This window comes from Apaloderma vittatum, unplaced genomic scaffold (assembly GCF_000703405.1).
Source record: "Apaloderma vittatum isolate BGI_N311 unplaced genomic scaffold, ASM70340v1 scaffold24478, whole genome shotgun sequence".
Classification (NCBI taxonomy): domain Eukaryota; kingdom Metazoa; phylum Chordata; class Aves; order Trogoniformes; family Trogonidae; genus Apaloderma; species Apaloderma vittatum.
The window spans coordinates 734-11,479 of NW_009730579.1; the positions used below are offsets into that span (position 1 = coordinate 734).

Here is a 10,746-nt window from a genome sequence, read left to right on the forward strand (position 1 = left end):
AAAGCATTTGCAGACTACAGTAGAGCTAAGCTCAGCACTAGCTCTGTAATTCCCAGAAAACAAGACTTCCTCATGTTTGGCATCAAAACTTACTCCAGGTTAGTTTCTAACACTTGCGTTCTGGCCACTTGTTTGACTAAGTGTGTGTTACTTTGGAAACAGGATATACGGGGGGAAAAGGTGGTTGTTCTGTGTGTGCAGTTCAGGTGTGTGCCTGTAAATACTGCTGCACAAAGCCTTTGTTTTATGGGGCTGTGTAATGTTGTTACTGAAGTGGGTACTTGCTACTGAAGTGGTACTTGGTACTTTTTTTTCCAGCAAATTAGCTGTGCATAATGGAAGAAATGTATTTGACATGAAAGTCAAGAACATGATGGTATTACTTCTTTTTTAAGTAAATTCCGCAGATAAAAGTGTTATGTATTATGTTGCAGGGGTGATACAAAGACGGCAGGAAAGTCAGTATTAACTGTTAGTTCTGTCTTGTGGATGTTTGGAAATGCTGAGACAGGTTGAAGTCAGGCGGGCTCTGGTTTTTGAAGGGGTGTTGATAGTTTCTGGCAACCCACAGCCCCCACGGAGGCAACGCGGCTCCCTGGGGTGGAGCCGGGGTCCCTGAGGACAGCGCTGCCTGTCACCGGGGTTGTGCATTCGGGGAGGGGTATTGGAAGGCCGAGGGTTCGTTCTTGTGCGTGCAGGTCCCGAAGTGCTGGGCCAGGCCTCGGCTCTGCACTGCGCGAGGTTTGTGCCCGCCTCGCATAACGTGTGGTTAATTGCATCGAGTCAGGAACCTGAGAGCCTTCTGGTTTTGGTGATTAAAGAGCTCATGTGTGAAGAAAGGGTGCAAATTCCAGGCTCTGCAAAAATGAGGATTAATTTTATAGTAACAAACTCCCAGCTGTATTCTGTCCCTGCTGTTTCATTAAACAGGAGCTGCGGTGTCATCTCCTCCTCCTTGGGCAGGAGAGAACATAAACATGGGGGTGTGCTCATCTCAGAGGAACTCAGATGGCTTTTTCTGCAAATGCAAATAGTGTGGAATTGCTAGAAGGGGAGTGTGAAACAAACAAAACCCCAGCTTTCCAAAACTTGTTTGCAAGTTACACATTGTAAATAATTGCAGTGTGGTACTGGGCATTTAGTGTAACTATTTAATAATAACTACTGCAGTCATCATTAACACGAGACCTGGATCTAACATTTGCACTCCCTGTGTTAGGGCTTGTTTTGTCCTTCTCTCGTGATTTATTTTGAATTACTTTCTGTACAGTCCCTCCTAGAGGTCAGGTGTGCAAAGTGCACCAGAGCCGTGGCCAAGGGCTCAGGAGAGCAGAGCTGGCATCAGGGCTCAAGTCCTGTCCTCCGGGGCCTGGAGATTGTCTGGTTAGAGAGGAGCTTCCCCAGGGGTGCAGAAAAATCTTAAAATGCCACACGTCACAGAACAGACTTCATTTCTTTGACAAAACCCTCGCAGCTTAATGGTATTTAAAAAAAAAGAACAACAAAGGCCCTTTTAGTAAGAATTTAAAAGCATTTTATTGATTGTTGTCCTATAAAATCCTACAAGTCTTTAATTCCTGAAGAACTGTGTCCAACAATAGGAAAAATGAAAAATGTCTTTAAAAAACATTACAGCATGTTTGGAAAAACTAGATATGAAAAATATATACACTGTATTAAAAAAATCTGAATAAAATTAATGTCTGGATTTATACATTCAGTTATGTGTTAAACATCTGTCTGTGTACAATAAAATCTGTTAAAATATTAGCACTATTTTTACTACTTTAAATAAGTCTTCAATTTACAGTTTCACTACTATTTTATCAGTCTATTTATAAATTAATTTACAAGGTTGTGTAACCACTGTCAGCCTGTCATGGTAATTATTTTTGTTTAGAATTACTGCCTTCCTAATATACTTTAAATTGTTACAGAGATACATCTCTATTAACACCCAATTCAGTACAAATGGAATCAACATATTACAGCGTATAAAATAACGTACAGCCCCTTTAAAAAAGAAAGCCTTTGTACTACACGTTTGTCTCGTGTTTTTACTGAACTTGTATTCTACCCTGCTGAGGTACCAGCTGGTCGTGAAAAAGGTGAGGATTTTTATAATACAGACTCACAGCTATATACAGAAAAGATGCACTGAAATTACTTCATTTTTTGAGTGCGTTTTGTTCACAGAACATTAAGTGGTGATTTCTTGTTGTGACATTCCCAAGCTAAGCTGCAGCTGCAGCAGTCTCGCAGGTGGTGTGAGAGGAGCACGTGTGAGCAGCACCGACGGGAGCTCTTCCGGGAGCAGCAGGGCCCGAGCACGATTTTCTCTCTCCTCACCTCCTGCCAGCAGCACCCTGGGACACCATCGCATCCCGCTGCACTTACCCCTGACAGACACAGGGTAATCAAGGTTCTGAGCTGTCTGCTTCCACGTGTTTCCTCGGTCTTACCCTTTCTACAGACAGTGGAGATGAGAAGAACCGGCACCTTAACAAAATTCTACAGGTTTTCTCCTGTTTCTTTTTGTCTGTGGGTTCAACATGACACTAACAATGGCTAAAGATGTAGGTAAACTGAAGTTCAGTTGAACTTTTTGCCTCCACAGAAGGAAATAATCAATCTCCTCTAATACAGAAGAGCAAAATTACAATAAAACCAAAGTATTTTATGTTTTTTGCAGTCCTCATCAAAAGCCTTGCTCCAAAACACTAACAGTATGAAGACCTAGGTAAAACACAGGAGGGAAATTAAAACTAAATGGGACACATTCCCAGCAGTGCCACCACTTTTTCAGAGTGGTGCTAAGACAGGATCATCCGCATCGCAGATCTGCAGTTTAGTATCTTTCTTGCTTTCAAGAATCCTCTCGCCAGGGCAGCACTAAAAGAAGTCTGAGCTGCCCGAGTGCATAACGCACCCTGATAAAAAACACCAGGATTCTGCCCTGAGCTTGTGTGAGCTTTTCTAACATCGAGCAGGGAGCTCATTACTTCTTACCAAGCCTGGGTCCCTCCTGGGCTGGTGCTGGAGAGGCAGTCCTTTATGCATTAGAGCGCTGGTTGGTTTAGTTCAGGGTACACACAGATATTTTGACACAACGGCGAAGCGTTCCCCATTAACGTACTCGCTGGTTTCCTAGCCGGAGGAAAGCCCCAGTGTCAATGTTAGCTCAGTGAACTGGGTGAGCGTCTGGTGCTCAGCGTCCTATGCGGACTGCTGCGCGGAGTTCAGCTGCTGGAAGAAAGTCAAAATGCTCGAAAACAGCCGGGTGTCAGAATACGTAACGAGGCAGGGACGGAGAACTACAGTCAAAACTGAAGTCAGAGTCAAAAAGATGCGGAGCTGATCTCCAGGGCCTAGGAAAAAAGTTTCAGTTGAAATCTGCTGAGAGCCCTGCACATACAAAGCAGTGTCACACACACCAGTGCTGTGTTCAGATTTCTCTCATCAGTGACCCGTGTTCCAGGCGAGCGGTGCGGCATGCAGCCGTGCCCCGCTGGCAGCAGGTAGCGCAAATCCCGCGGCACGAACCGCCTACACGTTGGTTTCAAGTCCGAGCAAGCGTCCCATCCGCTCCATGTTCTTGTCAATCGTGGCACGACACGTGATTTCTTTAGCACACTCCAAGGGAAACCAACCTCTTTCGCCGTCCCGCAACCGTTCCCCCTCATACCAACCTGCAGGAGGAAAAGACGAGTAACAAAAGCTTTTCAAGTCACAGTAAAGCCATTTTGTCAGAACCGTGTGTCAGCTGCATCTACTCATGACACACATTATTCACAACAAAGGTAAATATATAAAGTACCACACTAAGACAGTACCAGATTATTTTGTTTTACACAGGCATACTAGGAACAAAATAATAAGTGAAAATTAATATTACATTAAACCGGGGTATTAAGTTTTCATATTGCAACTCAAATATAGTTTGAAGTAATTTAGTATTACAATCCAAAGCAAGCAGTGCTACACAATTGATAGGATATTTGATTTCATATGGAATATTGAGTAATATCATTAGGTTATAATTTAATACTTCAAGTCCTGACAACTACAAGCATCACTGAGTCAGCCCATCCTGACAGCAGCAGCATCACTTGCGTGTTCCAGCAAGAATCAATTTTGGTCTTGGGGTGCTGCGGAAGACATAAACAAAAGCCCTGTGCCAGGCCCCTGCCCAGAGCAGGCAGCGCAGCTCAGTGCTAACGGGTGTTTCTCACACACATCTTGTTCTGGTGCTACAGTGTCTGTACTCTAAAAATAGGCAGTTCCGTATTTTAGGACATTTCATGTGTCCAAAGCAGCCAGCACGTGCTTTCCACAGCTCTTTGTCTGTATGAATGGTGATGGGCAGCGAGTTACTTTGATCATCAGTTGCTGAACAGGGGCTGTCCTTTAGGGACACGAGGAGAAGTGCTCCCAGGCCTCCTGGAAGCTAAACCTTCATTCATCGTACGGCCACCGCCCATGGGAAACACACAGTTGTAGCTGGCTGCACCTGCAGTGCTGCCGCAACGTTCTCACTCACCGTCATTCACTTTTTGATAAACCAGAACAACATCAGCAACTTGAAGGGACAGTTCATCTGACTGCTTTGCTGTGTACGTCCTGATGATCTCTACCTGAGTCAAAGCTGTGGAAGAAATAAGCCAGGCTGAATTAAACAACTCACCTAACAAAACATTTTTTAGTAAAAATAAAAAAAATATATATACACACACACTATTTTTAAATAGCCATTTTAGAGTTTACTCCCCAAAACCACAAACCCAAAGGAGGAAGCAAATTCTACAAATGGCTTCCTACCTGCGTGGTTACCCACAAACTTGGATAAGAGTATAATGGGAGCAGCTTTGCTTGTTTGCTGCCATTGAAATAACCTGAGTTCACGCCTGCGAACAGAAGCTGCTGTGCAGTGGCACAAGAACACTGCGCAGGGCGCGCTGCCGAGGGGACGGGGCAGCGCGTTCCTGTTCTCCGAGCAAAGCTGCAGGAGCCGCTCGCTGGAACTTACTTGTCCTGTCGGTTTTCTGCCCGGCTCGGTCCCGTCCGAGCGCTGTGATCCAGCGAGCTCTGTCACTCCTGCGAACCGCAAAGACAAAACCCTCGTTACGCGCCCTTGACAGTGGTCAAGACTACTCCCCTCTTCAAGATTCTGTATTTAAATTTTTCCCTCTTTGTTATTGGGTAATGAAAACAAAACTAAAGCTCCTTTCTCCAAATATGGCCAGAAGGTGTGATACTACTTCTAATGATACATTATTCAAACATACCTATTTTAAGCAGGCTGGATTAGGGAAAAAACAAAGCAAAAATGGGAGCTATTGGCACAACATCCTAAAAATAAATAAAGGTATAGAAGTAATGCAGGTGAACTACTTTGCTGCAACTAGTAGTAGGAAAAAAAAAAAATCCATCTACTGTAGAAAGCATCTGAATGTAATACAACAATTTAAGTAATATAACACCAACAGGTTTCCTGTAAGAACTTTCTGCAACGTGCACATAGAGTGAGGGGAAAGAGAGAGAAACTCAAGTTTCTCGGTCCCTCAGGAGGGCACATTTACGTGTCCTGATGTGTTGGAGTTGGGAAATCTGAGAGTCAGCACAAGTAAGGACCCAACAAAAGCCTAAATCAGTCACTTGTATAACACAGGGAAAACCTAATTCCAGATGCCATGTGTCAGTATTGCCGAGGGGAGCAGAATTACCTGGGTTCTAAGTAAATACAGTAAATAATCACAAAAGTGTGAATTACTGACAACTGGAAGGGAGCGGAACAAGCTAAAGTGATGTCTGACAGTGACGGGAAAAAAGCTAATCCTACCGCCCTCTAACCAGCTGAGCTACAACTACTTCATCTTTATAACTGAGAGTATTAGCAGATCAACATTTGAACTTGATTCCCCAAGCATTTCAGTGGAATTAGATTTCTCTCTCATGTTTGTTGAGAGGCTTTGCTATCAGTACAGACGGGAACAGCACAGGGAGTTGCAGGGTTGAATATGAGTGTTCTCGCTCCCCTAATACCAATTTTTTTTGTTGGTGTCTTTGGATAATTCTGTTTTTTAACTGAAACTAATGAAAAACCTCTGCCTTCTGCTAAGACCTGATTGTGTCAAAGGTCTGAAACGACAACAAAAAAATTCTGTTTGGACACAGCACTGTGGTGTCTTCAGTGGTGCCAGACAGGGGGGGACACACTCGCACAAACAGAGATTTCTGTCAGTCTTTTGTACAAAACTCCACTCGGTGAGCTCTCTACACCAGCCAGCCCGGCCTTCCCACTCGAGAGTCCCTTCCCAGCCGGCCCAAGTTTTTCTGTACCTTTCGTGTACTCCACGGAAAGAGGGAATTTTCAAATAAGGTCATTCCTTTGAGAGTCGTCTCTGAATGACAGTGTGCCAGCCTGCTATTTATATTTCAAACAGTATATAGCAAATCAGTAATACATCTGCAGAACAAAGTGTCTTTTCATAAAAAGCCCAGACAACTAAAAATGTACTGCTTTTTTTTTTTTCCCAGTAAAAATACATTTCCAAACAAGACTGAATCATCTGCTTACTTTATGATGAGATCTTTAATAGAAATCATTAATGATGTATAGTTCCTTTCAGGGTTATTCTAAACTTTGAAAGCAAAACCTAAAACTAAATTTTTCCAGGCTGGGATATGTCTGGAGCACTGTTTCGAAAAAAAACCCCCCCCTGCCACTAAAACAGACAAAAACCTTTCACTTCTGCGAGGGGTTGTGTGGAAGTTAATGGCACCACAGGGAACTGATCGCCTCTCGGGTATCTGCACCCACAAGAACAAAACACGTCTTGTTGCTTGTTTCTGAAGCAGAACGCTCTTCAGAACCACGCTGGGAGAACAAGGACCACCTCTATCCCAGCCCCGCGGCACAGCTTCCCCACGGCACTGCCAGACTCCTCCTCCCGCTTAATCCAGCGCCGGTTCCACTTCGGCACCATCCAACCGTTACAATAAATAATTCACAGATCGCTGCTCCAGGACAAGAGCATCCCGCGTCCCTCCCCGGCAGCGCTCGCCTGCCAGCACCGCGATGCCGCAGGACGCACGCCCGCGCCTGCGGTCCCTGCCCCGAGAACCGGCAGTGGGGATGAGATCCTTCACAACGGTGAGGAGCAAACCAGCACAGAAAACCATCGGAGGCAGAGCACGCCTAACCGAACCCTGCGGTCCCGGTACTCAAGTCTGAGCTCTGTAAAGCTCTTTGCCGGGTGGCCGCACAGTGACGCAAGCTCCCGAGTGCGCACACGTACCCTGCTTTCAGCTGCAGCCTGCTGCTGGCTGCGCCTGCCTACTTCAGGCGCTCACCCCCTGACATAACGATGATCAGATACAAGCACTACGTTAGCGAGGTGCAAAATCTCTGTCTTGACTTACAGGTCTCAGAAGGTTTGTTAGAGAAGTATTTAAATGCATCATACTTGTGCTAGAGCAAAACCCGGCGATGACTCAGATACTTAAAAATCATTTGTAGTTCAAATTAAACAATAAACTTCCTTATTACAAAATGCAATCGTTAGATTGGCTAGTTTACTTAACAGTTGCATTATGTGCCAAAACTACTTCTTTTTCTTTTTTACCGTATCACTTTAAAATAAAGCAAATAGAAATTCCTTCCGCAACCTTCTCCAAACCCCAAGAAATCCAAACTGCTTAAATCTCTGTCCTGCAGCCTGTTTGCCTCTCCAGTAATACCCAGAAGGGATTCGGCCATCTCCAAGGCAGAGGCGTAGTCACTTCTTGGCCCCAAGACCCCCAACAGCAGCACTAGTAACAGCACTTCAGCACGAGCAGGGCAAAAACGGCAGAAGCGACCAAGTGCTGACTTACTGAGTGTCTGTTCCCAGCAGCATCTCCACCTTCTCCCCCGCGTGGTTGCTGAGCACCGCCAGCCTGAAGAGGTGCGTGGCCGAGCTCTGCCGCGAGTACAGCACGCTCGAGGTGTTCCTCACCGGAGAGGAAGGCAGGTCCTCGCTGTCGCACTGCTGTACCACCAGCTGGTCCCGTAACGAGTAATCGGTGACGTTGTAACTCTCCTCACTGCAGTACAAAGAAGGGAAGAAAAACCCTGAAGTTTCATTTTCTGTTAAGTGCGTCTGGAAGCAAACTCAGCCACAGAATCCACTTTTCGCTGCACAGTATCACGCGACTCTTCTGACACCTCAGATCTTCATCTTTTAAAGAAACCCTGTGGAATTTCATTGAGTGGCACAGTTAAATGACCTCGGTGTTCCTGAGAATGGTGTAAGCAAAAACTTAACTGCTAAATCTGAAAACGGGCACAGCAATTCTACAGAATTGCACTTCTGTCTTCTGTAGTATCAAATGGAACAACAGGCCTTAGGTTTAGGTGTTATAGGGAAAAAAATAAAATTTCCCTTTTTCCTGTGCATGCAAAACTATGGGTGTGCTTGTTCACTGCTCCCGGACAAACAGCACTGATCTTCCTTTTAAATACAGGATAATCATCCGTACTCCTTGTCCGTCTGCATGGAGGAGGTCTTGCCCAAAAGCTATTTTACAGTATTCTGAAACATAACCTTAGTCAGTTGTGAATTTTAAAACTGGGCCAAGGCTTGACACACGTAATCCTGGCCTTGCCATTCGCACTGTGCAATCTACCCGTTAGAAAGCACTTGGTGAACAAACATACCGACAAAAGGTTGCCGTGGGTGGGTGGTAACTTCCCCAAAGTGCCTAGAAAGAATTGTAAGAACTAAGGCAAGTTAGAAGCTTTGCTTATGGCTGAAACGCAGGTGTAGAGGTAGACAAAACAGTAGATGCCACAAACTGAACCATAAAAGCGTTGCTGATTTTAACAGCAGAAAGACTTGAACTATTTGCTCTTGCCGCAGAGCAGCCCTTTGTTCTGCACGTGAGAATCGCTTCAGCTCCTCCAGATCTTCTGGCAGGGCCAGGAGGGAGCACGCCTGGACCAGGCCAGCGTCACCTGAGCCGTTCTGGGTGGCAGCAGGAACAGTTCCGTCAGCCCCTCCGTTCTTCAGTCTCGTGATGGATTTACGGCGTGTGCTTCAACCATCGTGATGGATTTACAGCATCTGCTCCAACCACAGGATATCCAGACACCCCAAGCAGCACGTCTGCTCTGAGTTCAAGCACTTATCCCATCCCTTGCGTTTGCTACTCACTCCTATCAAGGCAACATACTTCTTTCAAGTGGAAAACAACTGTACTTTTCCAAATTTTTAAAGTCACGAAACACAGATAAGAAAAAGTTGAAAGAACTTGTATCACTTACTCAGGAAAGAGCAACTGATGGCAAGAGAGGAGCAGCCAGCTCAATGGGCCCTCGTGTTTCCACTGAAGCTTGTGCGCCTGTTCCCCAGAACTGCCTTACACGCATTTTCAAGTTACGAGGATATATCACGAACCCAGAACTAATTACCTCATCATTTCATTTAAGCTTGTAAACTTTTTCAGATTTACTGTCCTACACGGGAGCAACATGAAAAGATAGCAAAAAACCTGCTTTTGCAGGCATAAAGCCAGCTCTCCCTCCTCATGCACGTGCTGCCGTGCTTGACAAACCACACTGGCTTTAAGGCACAGCGACACTTACCCCACCTTAAAGTAAAATCTGTTAAGACCTCGGTCTCAGGTGCTGCAGAGCTGCGTTAGCACCTCAGATCACTACGGTTCAATAAAATAGTTTGAATTCAACAAATACTTGAGAAGATTAATTTTGTGCTGGAGAAAGCCAGAAACCGGAGCACTGAACTGATACAAACCAAATCCCCCACACCTGGAACCCAAGCTGTCCAAAACGCTGACGGTGACATTCCCCCTCTGGCAGTCAGGTGAAGCGTATCCTGCCTGCGCGGCTGCTCAAATGGGGTAAGAAAATGGAGACTTAACATCTGTTGACATCCCTTCTACCCAACCTGCCAACGGTCACAAAAACACCTGCCAGTACCCCAGTGGTTAAGATAAAGGTCTTCATCCTTCAGAAGAAGAATTAATAAAACACACCTGAGCAACGTTTTAACTCAGAAGTTACTGCCCATTCCTGTCTCGTGCATCATTAGAAGAACGTCTCTGTTCTTCACGTGACAGCAGCTTTACAGACCATACTGTACTGGTGGATTAACAGCTTCTGCCAGTGTGTCTGGGTGCAAACCAAGTTCTTTCAGTTTTGCGGGCTTCACTTTCGTTCTGTGAATGAAATACTTGAAACCTGTTTTGTGCAGTGCGGCTTCGCACGTTCTCAAACGACTGACACAGAACACGACACTAACGGAACTGATCCTTCCAGGACATTTTTTTTCTTCTCAGCTTTTGTTGAGGGGTTTGGGGGCGTTACAAAAGAAACAGAAGCAACAACAGACAAGCTTAAAAATCTTTATCCTACAGGAGAACTGTATGATTTCTCTAGAGAAACCACGGTAGCTGGTCAGAACAAAAACATTTTTCTTCCCCGACTCTTTTTGTCCAAGTTTCAAAACGGCCAATTCCCCCCAGTTGAGGGCTGGTATCCTTAGGGGACCGTGGAGAAGGGAACATTCGATAAACGTACACGTACTCAAAACCAGAAGCCTCTCTGGAGTTCACCTGACACCTCCTGAAAGCAGTCGGGATGTGGATTTTCTGGGTGAGGCGCCATTCAGTTGTACCCAACAGAGCTGTGTGAATTCTGGAGCTCTGCTGGACTCCGCAGAACACCGAGTGAGCTCGCTGGCAGCT

At 45.4% G+C, this 10,746-nt stretch overlaps 1 protein-coding gene across 1 annotated transcript in view; it reads right to left on the reverse strand.

The window, feature by feature from the left end:
* Nucleotides 1–3,546: 3,546 nt before the first annotated feature.
* The window catches only part of ARHGEF26 (Rho guanine nucleotide exchange factor (GEF) 26), a gene marked incomplete at its 5' end in the record, with an annotated part of 36,554 nt that continues 29,354 nt past the window's right edge, over nucleotides 3,547–10,746 (reverse strand). The window contains 4 exons of the mRNA XM_009874860.1: nucleotides 3,547–3,689; nucleotides 4,541–4,645; nucleotides 5,027–5,094; nucleotides 7,876–8,085. Coding sequence (XP_009873162.1) covers nucleotides 3,547–3,689; nucleotides 4,541–4,645; nucleotides 5,027–5,094; nucleotides 7,876–8,085 — 526 coding nt within the window. The remainder of the gene's footprint in view (nucleotides 3,690–4,540; nucleotides 4,646–5,026; nucleotides 5,095–7,875; nucleotides 8,086–10,746) is intronic.